Source organism: Bactrocera tryoni, chromosome 1 (genome assembly GCF_016617805.1).
Source record: "Bactrocera tryoni isolate S06 chromosome 1, CSIRO_BtryS06_freeze2, whole genome shotgun sequence".
NCBI classification, from domain to species: domain Eukaryota; kingdom Metazoa; phylum Arthropoda; class Insecta; order Diptera; family Tephritidae; genus Bactrocera; species Bactrocera tryoni.
Genome location: NC_052499.1, coordinates 5,822,537 through 5,842,656, shown reverse-complemented (window position 1 = coordinate 5,842,656; position 20,120 = coordinate 5,822,537). Strand labels below are relative to the sequence as shown.

Sequence of the window (20,120 nt, the reverse complement as noted above, 5' to 3'; positions counted from 1 at the left end):
TTGGCCACGGCGTATACCACATTCGATGGAACGATGAGCTGTACGAGATATACGACGATATTGACATAGTGCAGCGATTTAAAAGACAGCGGCTTCACTGGCTAGGTCATGTCGTCCGAATGGACGAAAATACTCCAGCTCTGAAAGTTTTCGACGCAGTGCCCGCCGGCGGAAGCAGAGGAAGAGGAGACCTCCTGTCTGTCCGTTGGAAAGACAAGGTGGAGAAGGACGCGGCTTCGCTTGGAATCTCCAATTGGCGCCTCATAGAGAAAGAAGAAACTCGGCTATAATCGCGTAAGCGGTGTCTATGACAGTAAAGAAGAAGAAGATGTATATAAAAATAATGGAATCAAAATTTATTTGCGTTGTGAAGCATTTTTCAAAATGTTCTACACTCAACGGTATTACTTCCCCTAAATTCCTCTATATCTTCAGGATTTCTTGAAGTGATAGAATCAACATCTGCACTCAGATTCCTTTGCTTTTTGATATAAATTACGCTTAGGAACTATGGTCCATGGTATCCTTAGATTTTTTATACCACCGCCCTATAATAATCCACGACTGATAGGTTCAGTTGTATAAAAGCATTTGCGTCAATTGATATATGAAGTTTACATGCACCTAAAAAACTAATCAGTAATTAGCAAAGCGGTTTATCAACTTAGCACTGAGGTTACTTAGTCGATATATGTCCAAAAATAGGCGATAACCAAACGGCTATCAAAATCTCTATATATTTATAATAAAGACTATTAAAAATATAATCAAATAACCTTTCGTTAAATTTTTGGACAACAATGAAGGCAATAGTGGCCGAAATTTTTACTTTAATAAAAAAAACCTGTTCTCTCTAGTGCCTGCAACCAGGATAGAATATTTTGTCTCTTTCGAATACTTCGTAATTTCCAAATCTTAATATGGCCTTCTCCTATAACCACACGAATAAAAATATAACAAACAATGATATAATCCACAACATTAATTACAGAGTAAGACAAGTAAAAAATTGTAGACAATAACCTGTATTGAGTGACCGAAATATTAAAACTTGCTTACAATTATTAAAAATGTTAATAAATGAATCATAAATTGTTTTATTTCTGCGTTTCTTGATACTGATAACAAAATGCTTAGGATTTTGAATAAATATATATTTTTACGGTCAGCATGATTTGGCAAAGATGTTGGTGTTGCTAATATCATACAATATTTGAGGTAGACTCTATATTCTCAGATTTATTAAAATACCTTTCTTAAGCATTTCGTACGCGAAGCACTCCTCACTTAAGAGAGTTTTATCAAAATGTCCCTAGGTCAAGTACATATGCACTTATGCATATATATTAATGCCAGCATGCTTAAACGTACTTCATTATATGTACTAAGAGAAAAAAGGTACGCTCTTAAGCGCATAACGAGAGAGTCAGATTTGTTTGTGATCGTTTGCATCGCTCTCTTAACGAGATTATTGATAGTACGTTTTATTCTAGCGAGGTGTTGCTACAGGGTATAATAGTTTTATTCAGCTAAACTAACTAAAACTAATCGAGATGGATATGGTGTTATATATATGTATGTACTATATACATATATATGTATATATGTAGTATATACATAAATGATCAGGATCACGAGACCAGTTGAACTCCGAGTGACTGTCTCATGACCGAAAATTGTCAAAATTGTACTAAAACCATTCAGGTCCACAGATACCAGACACCGAAAAAGTGCATCAAAGTTTCAATTGCGAACTTTTAATCGAAAAGATTGGTAAGTGTGTGAGATAAAGTTAAAAATGGGATGATTCGGTCAATAATTTCCTTACCTCTCATATACCGAATTAATGAATAGATTTTCAAACTTCCGGTTGACTTTATACTGCATACACATGCATACCGACAAATATGTGAGTTATTTTAATAAAATTGAAGAAGTGTATTTTTCTAATAACGATACATCTTTGTGCATAAAATGAATGAAATCGGGTGAAGACTTGCGCTAGACCCTGTATAACTTCCAAACTTTATACACCTAAAGGTATAAAGCTGACTTTGACCTTGGCAAGTTGCAAAAGTATGAAATGTTCGGCTACTCCCAAAGTTGGCCTTTTCTTACTTGTCTTACTTGCTTTATTTTCAAAAAAATAAAGGTAGAAAGAACTCATGAATCATGACCTTGCCTATATGTGCCCGTATATAATACGGTGCTCTGCTATATAAAGAAGATTCATATTTTTATTATGCGAAACGAGTTTCAAACCTAGAAAAATCAAGACGTTTTATGAATCGTTTGGGCGCTTTGGGTTGAAAATACTTTGATATGGAATATTTACTGCAGACTATTTGATTTGCCAATACTCAAAACAGTTTTAAAACAATTCAGACTTAAGTAAAAAATCGCGACTGTCATCGCAATCGATAAATGTTAGAAGTACTTGCCCACATACGTGTTGGTGCCGCCGATTACATCATATCACATTTTATGGCCTTTAGAATAATTACTCGAGTATAATTACTGGTTATATTACTAGCATCATTAATATTTTATACTCTTTGGCGCTCCGCTCCGCTCACAATCAGTTGTTGGTTCTCTCTGTCGTAGTCGAGTTTACAGTAAACATTGCGTAAGAGCAGGAAGAGTATAGCTACATTCAACACACATATATTTGTATGTTTGTATATTTTCTCAAGTATACGTTCTGTTTGTACGGAGTACTTACAAATATACAATCAGCTGTGAATTCAGCACTAATCTATTCCTACACAATATGCAAATATATGTATGTACCGAAATATATAAAAGAATATTTTTTTTGGATATTGGGCAGTCAGTCAGTTCTCTTAAAACGAGCAACATTCGCTAAGGTTACTCAAATTTCGCAGTGATCGTCGCAGTAGTTTATTGTAGTTTTTAAGTCCGTGATACTGCGAGAATATCAGAACATTTATTCTAATTAAGTAACACTAAACAGTTTGCATAAATTCCACTTTGTGAATATTGTGCTTTTGTAGTGAGTGTCAAATAAATAAATGCACTTTCCTAGTGTCATTTTTATGGCCACAGCTTTGCTGTGTGCCGCCAATGTGCAGGCCTACCGCTACTTGGCCATTATGCCTACCGGCGCCAGATCACATCACATCGTCGGCTCAGCGCTAATGAAGGAGTTGGCACGTAGAGGTCACCAGGTGACTGTCATTTCACCATTTCCACTAAAGAAACCGATGGAGAATTATATTGACATAGAAATACCCACTATTAAGGCAGTCATGGACAGTGAGTGCTGTGAATAATACAAGTAGAACTTATGCTTCAGTTAGTACCGCCGTGCTGCTCTTCCGTAGTGACAACGTTGCATAGAATTTAGTTACTCTCTTTTCATCACATTAAGCAATGTTGCCGTTGATGGTGTTGCATACAGCTAGCCTTTCAGCGATAATTTTTCGTAATGTAAAACCTCAAAAGCATAATCCAATTAGTAAAGGTTTGATTTGAAAAATATGTAAATGACGGATAATGAAATCTCGATTATCACTTTATCATGCGAAAGTATAAAATGTTCGGTGACACCCGAACTTAGCCCTTCCTTACTTGTTTCTTTTGATAACAGTTGAGTAATGTTGCCATTCTACGATTCTACCGTCCGTAACGTGGATATTAATGCAAATTGGACTTTTCTCGTAGAAATGAGTTAGCTGATCGCTAACTGTTTATAAATAATTGTATATTTAGTTTAAAAATATTTCAAATATGTTAAAGTTTAAATCTTAATTTCTACAAAATATCGAGTCTGACCACACTGTGTTATAAACGAGCGATCAGCTAACTCATTTCTACGAGAAAAGTCCAATTTGCATTAATATCCGCGTTACGGACGGTAGAATCGTAGAATGACAACATTACTCAAATGTTATCACAAGAAAAAATAACAACGACGTCGTCACTGAGAACATGAGTGTTATTTGGAATAACATACAAATTAAAACTATTATGTAATTCAACAAAACATATTTGCTATTTTTTATAAACTGTTTTTGTTTTTAATGCACAAATGACAAATTCATTATGATAACCGTTGTGCATGCATGAACACGTATAAGTACATAAGCGTAGACGTAGAATGGTACTTATCTCGATTATCTATTAACGTATCGTATTCGATTATGTATGTGTACGTATGTAAGTGCATACGCATTTATTTAAAGTGCGGGTGTATTTTATAGTTATTTGTATTTAAAAAATATTGAAATATCAACAATGACAAATTATCAGTGACTTTGCAAAAATTTCATAACGTTGTTTAGCACTCAAGCAACACATAACACAGAGAAATAATTCTCATGGCATTTTAGTATACCAAGTTGATTGGACTACGGTCATTACTTTGGTTTGGCGGTGTAAACTCAACCAAAAAATCTAAATTTATGACACACATATGTATGTACATATAAGGTAGTAAAAGAAAAAATTCAAGCAGAGAACCAAGACCAAATTCATTCCTATTCAGCGCTTAACCACTATACATATTTTTGAGAAAACTTGTGCACTTAATTTCATTGAAATATCACATACTCTTATGCTATGTTGGCCAGCAGAGCCAGAACGGTTTAAATGGAGGTGAAAAATTTAAAATAACTTTATCGAGTATGTAGAAGTTAGATGAAGCATTCACAAGATTTTATCCATTTTTAGCACAAGGACACACTGTTATTAGAATTTTTCTCTCTCCGAACTTCATTAACTAATCATTAACTCAGTAATTAGCCGCTACATGCGATAACAAGTAAACTGAAAGTTCGAAAATCTTTGTATTGCATTAATTAGTATTTAGGGCTACACTATTTCAAGGAAAATATTCTCTCTGAATTTTAATAACTTATTGCAGGCTTTTATCAATAGTTTTGGTAAAAAATTTGCTGTGAGCACTTAGCTCTACATGTTTGGTATCTAGAGGAGAGACAATTTATGGGAAGTAAATGAAATTGTTGTCCGATTTCTCTCATTTTCACAACTTGACATAAGAATGCCGGCGTAATATTACTCACCTCATTTATATACATACCTACCAATCTTTAAAAAAGCTTTAAAGTATCTGAAGTATATCTTTGAAGTAAATATTGGAATATGTAGTGGGTTATTGCTCGTTTAATAGTATCCACCATATTCACTGATCTCAACTCCTGAACTTATGAATATTTGGTATCAAAGTACATCATAGTAAGCGAAATATTTTCGCTTAATTTAATTGATTTGAAGACCGACAAGCCTAAAGAACGAAATTCAAAAGAAAAAAAATAAATAAATGGGATCTAGTATAGTTCATGAATTCTAGTTTATCATGTCTCATATTAGTTATGTCCACAACATATTATATTTCTATTACATACATATGTCTTACATATTGTCGAATCCTTGCGATCTAAAGACAATCAGTTGTTTAATAATTCGTAGACGATGTTAGGTATAGGGAACATCTTAACCGTTTGAGATAATTTTGGCATCATTGTACATTATTATCAAATAAGTGGCACCTGAATGTTATTAAGATGGCTAAAATATTGGCCTATTCTTTCTGGACTTATGCTACATTCACACTTCATTTACAAACTCTAATATTATGTATGGGAGGATGGAGTCATGTGTAGAAGTTCACGCAAGTGAGGAAAGTTCTCTGATCGCCATTCACTTGGGAGTGGCCAGAAACGATTCTTTTACACATGGCTCAAGCAGCTCACTATTTCCGGTCTTTGACCTCTATCCTCTGGGTAGCCTAAGAACATCCGAAGGCGAGCTAATGTGACAAGGCAAAACATCCCCTACATAGGGTTGTGCGCTGGGTTTGGGACCCGCTACCTAAAAAAACACCCCCAATGAAAAGAAGCAACAACCCTCGGATGAGAGACGCCCCTTTTGATGACGACTATGGCAAACGAAATATGGACTACGATTTGAGGGCATGCACCTGGAATGTCCGGACCCTTAATTGGGAAGGTGCCGCTGCCCAGCTGGTTGATGTCCTCGCGAATATAAAAGCTGACATCACCGCCATCCAAGAAATGCCATGGACGGGACAAGGACAGAGAAGAGTAGGTCCTTGTGACTTTTACTACAGTGGCCATATAAAGGAGCGCAAGCTTGGTGTTGGATTCATGGTGGGAGAGAGACTCCGTCGCCGAGTACTATCATTCACTCCGGTGAATGAACGTCTAGCCACAATCCGCATCAAAGCGAGGTTCTTCAACATATCGCTGATTTGCGCCCACGCCCCGACGGAAGAGAAGGACGATGTGACCAAAGATGCCTTCTATGAGCGCTTGGAGCGCGTTTATGAGAGCTGCCCCCGCCACGATGTCAAAATCGTGCTCGGCGACTTTAACGCCAGGGTGGGCAAAGAAGGTATATTTGGCACTACGGTCGGTAAATTCAGCCTCCACGACGAAACATCCCCAAATGGGTTGAGGCTGATTGACTTCGTCGGGGCCCGAAATATGGTTATCTGTTGTACTATATTCCAGCATAAAAAGATTCATCAAGCCACCTGGCTGTCTCCGGATCGAAAACCACCAACCAGATCGATCATGTTGTGATAGACGGAAGACACGTCTCCAGTGTTTTAGATGTGCGTGCGCTCCGAGGTCCTAACATCGACTCGGACCACTATCTTGTTGCAGCTAAGATTCGCACCCGCCTCTGTGCAGCAAAAAACACACACCAACAAACACAAGGAAGGACGTCGAGAAGCTGCAATCACAACAGACAGCCGAACGATTTTCTACTTGGCTTGCAGTCCTGCTCTCTGAGAGCACTCGTCAACAACTCGGTATAAGGGAACTGTAGGACGGCATTTTAAACTCCTTACGTACAGCTGCAGCCGAAGCCATTGGTTTTCGGAAAGTGCAAAAGAACATCTGGTACTACGAGGAGTGCCGTGTCGCAGCGGAGAGAAAACAGACTGCCTAGTTCGCAATGTTACGGTCGACCACAACACGTGCGGGATGGGAAAGATACCGAGAGTTGAAAAGGGAAGCGAGACGCATTTGCAGACAGAAAACGAAAGAGGCTGAAATGCGTGAGTACGAAGAGCTTGATAAGCTGGCCGACAGGGGTAATACTCGAAAATTCTATGAAAAAATGCGGCTGCTTACAGAAGGTTTCAAGACCGGAGCATACTCTTGTTGAACCCCCAAAGGTGATCTAGTGACCGATGCCCAGAGCATACTTAAATTATGGAGGGAACACTTCTCCAGCCTGCTGAATGGCAGTGAACGCACAACGCCAGGAGAAGGCGAACCCGATTCCCCAATCGATGACGATGGAGCAGACGTTCCATTGCTCGACCATGAAGAAGTTAGAATAGCAATTACACGCCTGAAGAACAACAAAGCGGCGGGGGCCGACGGATTGTCGGCCGAGCTATTTAAACACGGCGGCGAAGAACTGATAAGGAGCATGCATCAGCTTCTTTGTAAAATATGGTCTGACGAAAGCATGCCCAACGATTGGAATTTAAGTGTGCTATGCCCAATCCATAAAAAAGGAGACCCCACAATCTGCGCCAACTACCGTGTGATTAGCCTCCTCAACATCGCACATAAGGTTCTATCGAGCGTATTGTGTGATTGATTAAAGCCCACCGTCAACAAACTGATTGGACCTTATAAGTGTGGCTTCAGACCTGGAAAATCAACAACCGACCAGATATTCACCATGCGCCAAATCTTGGAAAAGACCCGTGAAAGAAGAATCGACACACACCACCTCTTCGTCGATTTCAAAGCTGCTTTCGACAGCACGAAAAGGAGCTGCCTTTATGCCGCGATGTCTGAATTTGTAACACCAAAAGCTCCGTCAGGATCGGGCAGGACCTCTTCGAGCCGTTCGATACCAAACGAGGTTTCAGACAAGGCGACTCCCTATCGTGCGACTTCTTCAACCTGCTTCTGGAGAAAATAGTTCGAGCCGCAGAACTAAATAGGGAAGGTACCATCTTCTATAAGAGTGTACAGCTGCTGGCGTATGCCGATGATATTGATATCATCGGCCTTAACACCCGCGTTGTTAGTTCTGCTTTCTCCAGGCTGGACAAGGAAGCACAGAAAATGGGTCTGGCAGTGAACTAGGGCAAAACGAAATATCTCCTGTCATCAAACAAACAGTCGTCGCACTCGCGACTTGGCTCTCACGTTACTGTTGACAGTTATAACTTTGAAGTTGTAAATAATTTCGTCTATTTAGGAACCAGCATTTACACCACCAACAATGTCAGCCTTGAAATCCAACGCAGGATTGCCCTTGCCAAAAGGTGCTACTTCGGACTGAGTAGGCAATTGAAAAGTAAAGTCCTCTCTCGACGAACAAAGAACTTCTATATTGAATAATTTTACTCACCGTGAAAATCGCCGAATGCACTTTATGTACTTCAGAGAGACAGGCGTATACTAATCGCTAATGACAGAGTGACCAACCAAGAAAAGAAGTATTTCGACGAATGGGTTTTCACGCGAAATTTAAATTAAAAAGTCTTGCTATTTTTTTTTCCTTAGTGGGAAAGCCGCGTATTACGTAACATTCTATATAACTAAGTAAATGATCGTATGCAATGCACGCCATTTATTCAATGATACGTATGTTGAGAGTTGCGAATCAAGCATATAACTGTCATGCACATCAGAAATCGAGAATACTTATTAAAATTAGATTAGCAAAGCTCTTTGATCAACATTTATGATTAACGAGGTATTATAATAATTGCTTGTATGGCAATTAAGTAGGAACTTTCGTAATTGCTTTCATAAGCAATTTTTTATGAGAAACTAATATTGTACTAATAAATATGACATACATACATATATAACTAAAAAATTTTTCTTATTAGAACGTTATCAAAAGGTAGAAGCATTGCTTACTTCTAAACAAATATTTTTCTTTACATATATTTTCATTTATTTTTCGTAGACACCGCATCTGCTCTTCTGAAAACTACTGAGAAAACTGTTGTGGAAAATGTGCGAGGTTTTTATGAAATGGGTCTTAATATGACCCGCATATTCCTAGAGGAGAACAATGTTAAAGCGCTTCTTGCTAGTAATCAAACCTTCGATGCGATTATATGTGAAATTTTTCTCTCTGAAGCGCTTTATGGACTAAGTGAACATTACAATGTTCCACTAATAGGTCTAGGCACCTTCGGCGCCCATGCCTGGAACACAGATATGGTAGATATTATAACTCGTATAACTACTATGACAATAATTAAATTTTTACTGTTCTTTCTAACATAACAGGTCGGCTCACCCAGCCCACCTTCGTATGTGGCAAACTCTCTGCTGCCGTTCAATGAGCACATGACGCTGTGGCAACGTGTGGGTAACTTTGCATTTGGCATTTTCGAACGTCTGTTGCTCGATCTATACTATTTGCCGAAACAAGCAGCTATATATAAGGAATACTTTCCTAACAACAAACGTGATATGTACGAGGTGCGTCGCAACGCTGCCTTAGTGCTGCTCAATCAGCATGTCTCGCTGAGTTTCTCACGTCCTTACGTCCATAATCAGATCGAAGTTGGTGGCATGCATATTAATCGAAAACGCTCACCACTACCAGCCGATTTGGAACGATTCATCAATGAATCGAAACATGGAGTCATCTATTTCTCAATGGGTTCCAATGTGCGTAGCAAATTTTTGCCTTCGGATAAGCGACAGGCAATACTTGACACATTCCGTGGATTGAAACAGCGTGTTCTTTGGAAATTCGAGGATCCAAAACTCGAAGGTAAACCGGATAATGTTTATATTAGTGAATGGTTTCCACAGGACGACATTTTGGCACATCCGAATGTAAAATTCTTCATTACACATGGCGGTTTACTCAGTACAACTGAGTCCATTTATCATGGCAAGCCTTTTATTGGCATACCGATTTTTGGCGATCAGTTCCTCAATATGAATCGTGCCGAAACTGGCGGCTATGGTATAGGTGTGGATTACAATGGTTTCACGAAAGAGAAATTCAAGTCGGCCATTGAGCGCATGTTGAATGATGAGAGCTATACGAAACGTGTAGCGGATATATCAGCGCAATATCGCGATCAGCCAACGAACCCCTTGGACTTGGCGGTCTATTGGGTAGAATATGTGGTGAGGCATAAGGGTGCAAGGCATTTACACTGCGCCGGACAAGATTTGAACTTCATACAATATCATAGTATTGATAGCATGTTGATCATATTTGGTGGTTTGACTTTCGTGCTGCTGCTGATCTTGCTGCTGATACGTTCTGTATGGGGTTGGCTACAATTTGCGCTTGTGCGTAAGGATATCAAAAAGAAGACGCACTAAAATGTGAGAATTAATTTAAAATGTTTCAAAGATTGTAATAGTGAAAACGTGTTGTATTTAATGCTTATTTTATTGAAATTGCCTGTTCATAATTAATAAGCTAACCTTAGTGATAATAACTTAACGTAATGAATCAAAGCAAAATAATGATGATTTTTATTTTGTTCTAAGTTGTTGTAATACATATAATTGATGTGCTCTGGTTGTTTTCAGTTGTTTGTGAGATAGTTGAAATCAATCAAAGCGATGATAATGATTCCGCTTGATACTGGCTTTCGGTTTACGGATTTAGAGTTAAGGTATAATGAGACACGTTGCGCTTATTGTGTCGTTTGTGTAGTTCACGTTGAACTCTTTCATCGTCATGTCACGCAATGGTTTGGTTATCATAAAATCTCGTGCTACGTTTTTGATTTTTGCAAGCTCTAGCAGTTTCTCACCTGTCCACTCGGACATATTAATTATCTCAATACTAGTATTTATTTAGCAAAAAACAAATGTTCGTTAACGGGCTTTAATTAATTTTATAAGCAAATCCGTTATCATTAAGAGAGTGTGCCTTGTGTCATGCTAATTTGCATAATAATAATACTTAATTATGAAGTAAGTTCGCTGTGGCACATGCTATCAATGCAACTAGTTGCCTTTAGCGCGTTTCAGATGCAGAGGCTGTAAAAGAGCAGAGGAGAGCATAAGTGCGCTTTGAATATCGGTCAATCATCATTTAAATAAATAACAGCATATCTGTATTGTCATTGCTCAGTCAATTCCTATTCTTACAAAGCACAACACAAAATAAATATTGCAAGAGGTCGTGAGTGAATTGTTGGGTTTAGTTATAAGAAAGTCTGAAAAGAATTGTTATTGCTTAACGATTAAATAGTTTTCATACATTCACTTTGTTAATGGTGTGTTTATATTGTGAGAGAAAAATAAATAAATGCATTTCCTAAGTGTCATTTTAATCGCCCCTGCTCTGCTGTGTGCCTACAATGTGCAGGCCTACCGCTTCTTGGGCGTTCTTCATAGCCGGATCAAATCACATAATATCGTAGGCACAGCGCTGCTGAAGGAGTTGGCGCGTAGGGGTCATCATGTCACTGTCATATCGCCATTTCCACTAAAAAAACCAATGGATAATTATGTTGACATAGAAACATATCAACCGACACCAATCGACTGTGAGTTTTGTGTTTATAAATAAATATGTACTGTTGTGCCCATACACTAGTATACCAGTGGCTGTGCAATATTTTCAATTTTACTTATCCACTACGCGTTTCAATAGTATACATATATAGAAAAGGGTATGAAGTTATAAAGGCTAACCACCGTCTGGAAAGGTACACGGTGGAGCTGCATGACAGCGCTGCATCGACGCAGAAGGAGCCAATTTTGAAAGTTTTCAAAGAATTGTAACGATTGGTTCAATAAACTTTTTTAAATCGACTCAGTCCTAATACTTTCTGGTCAAACCCTTTAAATGCAATATTGACAGCTAATGTTCGGCTGAAATACTGCCTGCCAAGAAAACATTCTGTTGTTAAACTAAGGGAAGTATGTATATGAAGCGCTGCGGGTAAAGACACACTGAAGTTCTCAACTGTTTCGATTGCTATCCTTAGAATCAAGATCACTGTATCGCGGAACCTTCTCCCGACAATTCCTTCACTGCTCACATACCTGCGAGAAATTTGTAAGCAGTAAGCTTTTTCACGGATGGGTCGAAGTTAAATCGCCGAAAACCACAGAGCAGATGGGCTTGCTAGGAAGGACACCATTTCTTAAAATAAGGCGATCGGAAGCGAGTCGCTTTACCGATGTCTTCTTGTGCTCTGGCATTGAACCCATAAACCTCCAGGCAGATCAGCAAGCATTAGGCAACAACCAGAACTTATGTGCTGCAGGAACCTTCTGTCCAGAGTGAACGGTAAAGGTCCGTAAACTTCTTGCTCTTAGAAAAGTCAATATCGCCGCACATCTTTGGCGAACTTAACGTTGTGGTTGCGATTGATATTAACTACCTTAATAAATTGGTGGTAAGCTCAAAACGCTTCGACGATCTACGAGGATCTGGGGATCCAACTTAGAAATCTTATGAGTAAGAAAATGACAAAATCAGATCCATCGAATGAATTAACCCTCCGACTTAACTTAACCTAGATAAATAGGTAAATAGGCTGATAGTCGTGAGACCGCCAATAATCTTACTTGGACTGCTAAAGACGCTTGTTCATGGTAATGGAAAAAAAAGTATAACATAATCTAACATCTAATTGATTAGTAATTGCATGGTCACTTTCAGAATGTTATATCATACAATATGTTGACTATCTAAGCAGCTAATTATGATAAGTGAAGTAGGAATATTCCAACAAGTAAAATGTATCTAAGTATCCGATGATATTGGGGTTACCTTCGTTTGGTAAAAATGCGAAAGTGTATATTTTTAATTGTTCCCAGTTATCAGGCACTTGAGTTATGCTTGTATATAGACACATAATGTATGATTTAGCAAAAAATATTAGTCAAAGAAAATAGATCTAATTCACTTTTTAAACACTCTTATTCAAATATGTGTACCTACATTTAATTATTTTATTAATGTAACAGCGGCGGGAGGCCACGTTTTGCAATCTCGTGCGAGCAGTACTGCAGGAAGTGTATTGATTTTCCAAGCAATGGGGCTTAATATGACGCGCACATTCCTAGAAGAAAGCAATCTTAAAGCACTACTTGCTGGTAATCAGACCTTCGACGCTGTTATTTGTGAAGTTTTTCTCGCTGAGGCGCTCTATGGACTAAGTGAACATTACAATGCGCCACTAATAGGTCTAGGCACCTTCGGCGCATATCCCTGGAATACGGATATGGTAGATATACAAAATGGATTACCAACTTTTAAATGTTCAATTTTTTCTAATATAACAGGTCGGCTCACCCAGCCCACCTTCGTATGTGGCAAGCGCATTTCTGTCATTCAATGAACGCATGACACTGTGGCAACGTGTGTGCAACTTTGCATTTGGCATTTTTGAACGCTTGTCGCTCGATCTCTATTATTTGCCAAAACAAGCAGCTATATATAAGGAATACTTTCCTAACAACAAACGTGATATGTACGAGGTGCGTCGCAATGCTGCCTTAGTGCTACTCAATCAGCATGTCTCGCTGAGTTTCTCACGTCCTTACGTCCATAATCAGATCGAAGTTGGTGGCATGCACATTAATCGAAAACGCTCACCACTACCAGCCGATTTGGAACGATTCATCAATGAATCGAAACATGGAGTCATCTATTTCTCAATGGGCTCCTATTTGCGTAGCGAGTTTTTGTCTTTGGATAAACGTAAGGCAATACTTGAAACATTCCGTGGCTTGAAACAGCGTGTTCTTTGGAAATTCGAAAATCCAAAACTCGAAGGTAAACCGGATAATGTTTATATTAGTGAATGGTTTCCACAGGACGACATTTTGGCACATCCGAATGTAAAATTCTTCATTACGCATGGCGGTTTACTCAGTACCACTGAGTCCATTTATCATGGCAAGCCTTTTATTGGCATACCGATCTTCGCCGATCAGTTCCTCAATATGAATCGCGCCGTAACTGGGGGCTATAGTATACGTGTAGATTACGATGGTTTTACGAAAGAGACATTCCAGTCGGCCATTGAGCGTATGTTGAATGATGAGAGCTATACGAAACGTGTAGCGGATATATCAGCGCAATATCGCGATCAGCCAACGAACCCATTGGACTTGGCGGTCTATTGGGTAGAATATGTGGTGCGGCATAAGGGTGCAAGGCATTTACATTGCGCCGGACAAGATTTGAACTTCATACAATATCATAGTATTGATAGCATGTTGATCATATTTGGTGGTTTGACTTTCGTGCTGCTGCTGATCTTGCTGCTGATACGTTCTGTATGGGATTGGTTACAATTTGCGCTTGCGCGAAATGATATAAGGAAGAAGACTCTCTAAATTATTATTATTATTTTATTGACATTCTAAATTTTTACAGCATTAGCGACTAAGGCCATCGGCTTCATAATATAGACTCTCTAAAATGTGAGAATTACTTTAAGTTATTTGTTGTTAATATTCATGCATTTGATAACAAAATATTTAGTAATAAGAAATAAGTAAAAATATTTGTCTAAGTAGTTGGAAAGTTCAAAGCATATTGATGGATAAGTATGCTCGCTGGGAAATCTTGATATTCCAGTATCTGTATCAGCTTCACCTAGTCACTCATCATTTTAGAAGAAGCAAGTTAATGGCATACTCCAAAAAATTTTGGAAGTACCATAAATCGACTTGCTGAATGGAATGCATGTAAAAGGTTTATTTTCTCTTATATTAAATACTTTATATGAATTTATATATTTTTGTGTGCACATTTTCATACCTACGAGTAACCGTAACGAGCACTCGAGAACAGAGCTGGCTGTCATAATAATAACTTTCTGTTAAAACATATATTTTTGTTTCAAATTTCAAATTGTATAATCCTGTTTATTTAGTGCGCAAAGTTTTTCCACCAACTGACAACCAAAGCCATGCTGCATAATCATCAATCAGGCCAACCTGTGTGCCTTGCTTCCGCCGTCATATTTCATTCGAATTCAAAGCGCAATGAGTCTACCGAACAGCACGGCTACGGGCAGAGGAATTTGCCTACGAGCATTACCAAATATCAAAAGTCTGGCCACAGTTGATGCTGAATGACCCCGGAAAGAGTCAGTGAAGCGTTTGATTCGTATTGACAGCATAATATTTCGAGCGGCGATTGTGCGGCGCTATCGCTCTAATAAAAATGTATTAAAGCATTGATTTTTATTACACCCACAGGCATTTGCTATTTGCATTCGCCTTAGTTGCTATTGTTGTTCCAGCAATTGTTCATCTCATCCACTTCAAGGCCAGAGTACTTTTCTAAATAATATTTGCATATAAATTCAAGCTCGGTTCTTTGCATTGCTTTATGGTGGAATGGATCGTGTGCCCGTGTGTCCGTGTGTGTTTTTGATTATAAAATCTGAAAATCAATATTAAAAGTGTAGTTTCCTTTAAATTATTGCACGCATGAGTGAAATGAAATTATTAGAAACCATGGGTGTGTAAAAAAAACTATTTTTAATTTGAAATAAATATATGTATAAAAAATTGTTTAATTATATAACGTAATGTTGTTGTGCTCTCAGCCGCTATTTATGAAGCCGCTTAAGTTCGGCAAAAGTATGAATTAAGAAAATTTTGTAACATATGTCCGAGATGTGTATATTTATGTGTATTTTACAAAAGAAGTTACCAAAATAGAAGAAATACTATTTTTCTATCTCCCTCTTTTTCTGTTAAAAAATAATGAAATTGCAACGACTTTTTGGTATTTTCGTTTACACTAAATTTTACCTAAAATGTAATAGAGTATAGTTCGGGACGTTATAAAAATTGGATATCAGTTAAAGCCTGGCAACGATTGTTATTGATGGCCTTTTTATTAACCTGCATCTAGCATATCATTAATATGCTCAGCGTAGTAACTTGTGTGGCCTCATTCGAATAAAAGTTCGCCTTACGTCAGCATGAATAAAAGTTGAAATTACAACAAGTTCCATAAAAAATTAACCGAGAAAAATAAGATCATTTAATATATACATACATATGCTTACAATATGCGGCTCCGCAAGTCGACCCTTGAGGCATGTTGTGACCAATCGGTGTCTTATCAATGCTAATCAAATGGTTTTATGGACACTGCTCAGCTTGGAAACAGCATTGCTAATTAGCGACGATATTTATAAACACAAATTGAGTTATCATGATTATACATATATCGCCGAAGAAGGAAAGATTTAAAATTCGACTTTAAATCAAAATGCATTGCTTCAATCAAAGGCAATGCAAATCACTTATATATTATATACATTGTATGTGAGTACATATTAGACGTTATAAGTGTACACTTGAATTGCTAGTGCTTGCATATCGTGCTATTGACTAAAGTTTTATTGCATTTGTAAACAATACGAGCAAATAAATTACTGAATGCATGAGTAATATGTCTGGCAAATACATACATATGTACAGCTGTAATATTTGCGTACATATACGAGTGCGATTGAAGCTATTTATATCGGGTGATTTTTTAAGAGCTTGATAACTTTTTTTTAAAAAAAAACGCATAAAATTTGCAAAATCTCATCGGTTCTTTATTTGAAACGTTAGATTGGTTCATGACATTTACTTTTTGAAGATAATTTCATTTAAATGTTGACCGCGGCTGCGTCTTAGGTGGTCCATTCGGAAAGTCCAATTTTGGGCAACTTTTTCGAGCATTTCGGCCGGAATAGCCCGAATTTCTTCGGAAATGTTGTCTTCCAAAGCTGGAATAGTTGCTGGCTTATTTCTGTAGACTTTAGAAATGGAAGAACTGAACTTGGTTGACATGTGGTTTCAACAAGATGGCGCTACATGCCACACAGCTCATGATTCTATGGCCATTTTGAGGGAAAACTTCGGAGAACAATTCATCTCAAGAAATGGACCCGTAAGTTGGCCACCAAGATCATGCGATTTAACGCCTTTAGACTATTTTTTGTGGGGCTACGTCAAGTCTAAAGTCTACAGAAATAAGCCAGCAACTATTCCAGCTTTGGAAGACAACATTTCCGAAGAAATTCGGGCTATTCCGGCCGAAATGCTCGAAAAAGTTGCCCAAAATTGGACTTTCCGAATGGACCACCCAAGACGCAGCCGCGGTCAACATTTAAATGAAATTATCTTCAAAAAGTAAATGTCATGAACCAATCTAACGTTTCAAATAAAGAACCGATGAGATTTTGCAAATTTTATGCGTTTTTTTTTTAAAAAAAGTTATCAAGCTCTTAAAAAATCACCCGATAAATTGCGGCTCAAAAAAAGCGAAAAGTCAAACAAAATGCGTTACAGTCAAACCTGGGTAAGTGAGAACTGGATAAGCGAGAAAACTCTATAAATGAGAGTAATAGCCATGACCCGTCATATTAAGCTCCCAAAACCTCTTTTAGCGAGAAACGGAAACCTCTGTAAGAGAGACTAATTTTCCCTCATGGACCCCCGTAACAGAGACTGCTATCGTACGTACTTACATATCTATACCACTATAAGCGACAGTCGAGCTTTAATTATTTATGTATATTATTAGAAGGAACTATAGCTACAGTCAAAATACATACATACATAAAAGATACACACATACAGTTACAAATGACAAAACAAATTTCAAATTTAACATCTATTTTATGACCATTGTTATACCCTGAACAGGGTATATTAAGTTTGTCACTAAGTTTGTAACACCCAGAAGGAAGTGTCGGAGACCCTATAAAGTATATATATAAAAAATCAGTATGTCGAGCTGAGTCAAATTAGCCATGTCCTGTCTGTCCTTCTGTCTGTATATATACGAACTAGTCCCTCAGTTTTTAAGATATCGTTTTGAAATTTTGCAAACGTCATTTTCTCCTCAAGAAGCTACTCATTTGTCGGAACTGCCGATTTCGGATTACTATACCATATAGCTGCCATACAAACTGAACACATACTTACTAAAGGAAATGAACCTGTGAAGGGTATATTAGTTTCGGTGCACGTTTTTTCTTGTTTTTGTATTGTTTTCATGTCAATATTGTGCCTATTCTATTGCGAGGGTTAAATAAAGTGTTCATTTTGTTGCACTCGGGTTAGTGAGAAACCTTTAGTTATAAGCGAGAATGAAATTGTGCTCCCTTGAACTCTCACTTATCCAGGTTTGACTGTATATGCACAAATGCACATTTGTACATACATATGAATATCTAGTAATTGCAAGTTGTTCACTTGAAATTAATCAGAGAGTTCACTTTGAAAGTGAAGTAAGTGCATATGCAAGGATTTATAAAAATTTCTCGATAGGGCAAAACTTAGTAAGACTTTTTAATTTAAATTTCTTGTTCCAGGTTGGTACGACTGTCATTAGCGTTTAGTAAACGATTGTCTTTCTGAATTACATAAAGGGCATTCGGCGATTTTCACGATGAGTGAGATCATTCAACAAAGGAATTCAAATAAATTTTGTGTGCGGAATCGAATTTTTAGTGCGAAATGTTCAGCATTTTCCAAAAGGCCTTCGGTGATAATTGTTTGTCTTGAGCAAGTGTTTTTGATTGGTACAAATGTATGTTATTCAAAGAAGGTCGAGAATGCGTTGACGACGAACCACGCCCAGGACGGCCATCAACATCAACTGATGATCAACACGCCAATAAATTAAGGAATTGGTACATGAGAATCGACGATTAATACTCAGAGATCTTACTGGCATCGTTGGAATATGGGAAGGATCAATGAAAAGCATTTAAAATTGCAAAGGTTCTTTGAGCCTAGAAGAATGAAAGCACAATTGGTTCCAGAATCACACACTTTTTTCGCAAAACAGCGCCGCTTTAACGTCTGAGAAATAATATTTTCCGTCTACTAGAAATGTATTATCACTGGCAATGAGTCTTGGATCACGACTCGAAAACAGACGATCAATCGGCGGAAAAACGTGGTAAAGGTGAGCCGGAGCCGAAAAAAGCACGTCGAAGCAAGTCAAAAATCAAAGTTATGTTGACAGTTTTCAGAAATTTAAAATTATGAACAAATTATTAAAAATCGCAAGCGATTATTTAATTTAGTACGTTCGACAGATCTACTTACATTCTATACAAAGTCACCAGGAAATTCCTTTGACATCTGATGCTAAAAACAAATAACTGGACTCGTAAACGTATACGAGTATAAACAGAAACTTTAAAGAGGCAGGCAAAGAGGCCCATCATATAGCAAAGTAGGTTCGGAAATGCTGAGTTCGTATGGAACGGAGTTTTAGTTATAGTATTCTCTGCATTTGAGGTATTTAAGGATACTGAATAAAATATTGACACTGAAGTCAACTGACAGAGAATAGACTGCGCTCATACCGGAGAACTATGCTTCCAGACCGATTTCATAAATATTTGCAACATCACGATTTCCGTCTAAGACACTCAAGAAATATCTGAAATATGTGAGATAATGAAATTTTTATGAATGAAGTGATAGTTTCCCCTCAGTGCAATTTAAACAAAATGCTGACTAATGCTAACAACCATATTACTTCATATGAACTATTGCGAAATAAGCACCAAATACCGATCCGGTACGTGCCAATAAGCACACTTTGGTGTTTGCCATTGAAATTTATTGTCTGAACACAGTGTGAGTAAAATTGATCAGGAAACACACAAGAATTTAATCTAAAACGGAGGAGGAAATAGCAAAGTGGAGAAAAAAGATCAACGAATAGTGTTGGTAAGTGTCGCAAAATCGGTAATAAGGCATTGCATACAGCAAATTGGCAAGTAGCAAAGACGAATAGTGTAAAAACAAATAAAAAATTGTTGAAACTCACACACACACAGTTACAAACACATAGAAGCGCAATAATAGCTCGCGAATAAATACAGAAACGGCGAACAGGGTGATAATTCATTTTTATTAGAGTCAACATGACAGAAACAACGACAGCAAACAACCATAACAACAATGCAACATGTCGCGAAATAAGGAAGGTAAAACCGCAAAAGTGTAGTCGCCGCGTTGACAACAACAGCGCGCCAGTGACGTTGCATACTACGCCATAAAGCAGCAACGATAAATGATGACACAAGGAAAGTTGTAGTGCAAGAGGAAGCCAACAATGTCAATGTTGTCAGCGGTGACTAC

General features: G+C 37.8%; 2 protein-coding genes and 1 long non-coding RNA gene across 5 annotated transcripts; 2 read left to right on the top strand and 1 right to left on the bottom strand.

Annotated features, from left to right (window-relative positions):
- The first annotated feature begins 2,840 nt into the window (after nucleotides 1–2,840).
- LOC120768140 (UDP-glycosyltransferase UGT5-like) lies at nucleotides 2,841–11,143 on the top strand. Of its 2 annotated transcripts, none has more exons than XM_040094701.1 (3): nucleotides 2,841–3,276; nucleotides 8,956–9,215; nucleotides 9,285–11,143. In XM_040094701.1, the coding sequence occupies exons 1-3, from the start codon at nucleotides 3,033–3,035 to the stop codon at nucleotides 10,341–10,343; spliced, it is 1,563 nt and encodes a 520-aa protein (XP_039950635.1). In that variant the 5' UTR covers nucleotides 2,841–3,032; the 3' UTR covers nucleotides 10,344–11,143. The 2 variants fall into 2 exon arrangements, with proteins under 2 accessions (XP_039950635.1, XP_039950643.1); XM_040094709.1 differs by lacking the exon at nucleotides 2,841–3,276 and adding an exon at nucleotides 3,283–3,484.
- A 115-nt stretch (nucleotides 11,144–11,258) lies between these two features.
- On the top strand, nucleotides 11,259–14,733 carry LOC120768156 (UDP-glycosyltransferase UGT5-like). Of its 2 annotated transcripts, none has more exons than XM_040094719.1 (3): nucleotides 11,259–11,524; nucleotides 12,957–13,216; nucleotides 13,275–14,733. In XM_040094719.1, the coding sequence occupies exons 1-3, from the start codon at nucleotides 11,284–11,286 to the stop codon at nucleotides 14,331–14,333; spliced, it is 1,560 nt and encodes a 519-aa protein (XP_039950653.1). In that variant the 5' UTR covers nucleotides 11,259–11,283; the 3' UTR covers nucleotides 14,334–14,733. The 2 variants fall into 2 exon arrangements, with proteins under 2 accessions (XP_039950653.1, XP_039950661.1); XM_040094727.1 differs by lacking the exon at nucleotides 11,259–11,524 and adding an exon at nucleotides 11,545–12,581.
- Nucleotides 14,734–14,744: 11 nt separating this feature from the next.
- LOC120768171 lies at nucleotides 14,745–16,340 on the bottom strand. The gene is made up of 2 exons (XR_005704734.1): nucleotides 16,025–16,340; nucleotides 14,745–15,390 (listed from the first exon to the last, which is right to left on the bottom strand). It is a non-coding gene; the product is annotated as an uncharacterized LOC120768171 (long non-coding RNA).
- Nucleotides 16,341–20,120: the final 3,780 nt, after the last annotated feature.

Excerpts from the sequence above, each read along its gene's own strand:
- LOC120768140 (XM_040094701.1), top strand. The coding sequence starts at position 3,033 with ATGCACTTTCCTAGTGTCATTTTTATGGCCACAGCTTTGCTGTGTGCC. Across the intron at positions 3,277-8,955 it reads TATTAAGGCAGTCATGGACA|ACACCGCATCTGCTCTTCTG; the intron begins GTGAGTGCTGTG and ends TATTTTTCGTAG. Across the intron at positions 9,216-9,284 it reads ATGCCTGGAACACAGATATG|GTCGGCTCACCCAGCCCACC; the intron begins GTAGATATTATA and ends CTAACATAACAG.
- LOC120768156 (XM_040094719.1), top strand. The coding sequence starts at position 11,284 with ATGCATTTCCTAAGTGTCATTTTAATCGCCCCTGCTCTGCTGTGTGCC. Across the intron at positions 11,525-12,956 it reads TCAACCGACACCAATCGACT|CGGCGGGAGGCCACGTTTTG; the intron begins GTGAGTTTTGTG and ends TTAATGTAACAG. Across the intron at positions 13,217-13,274 it reads ATCCCTGGAATACGGATATG|GTCGGCTCACCCAGCCCACC; the intron begins GTAGATATACAA and ends CTAATATAACAG.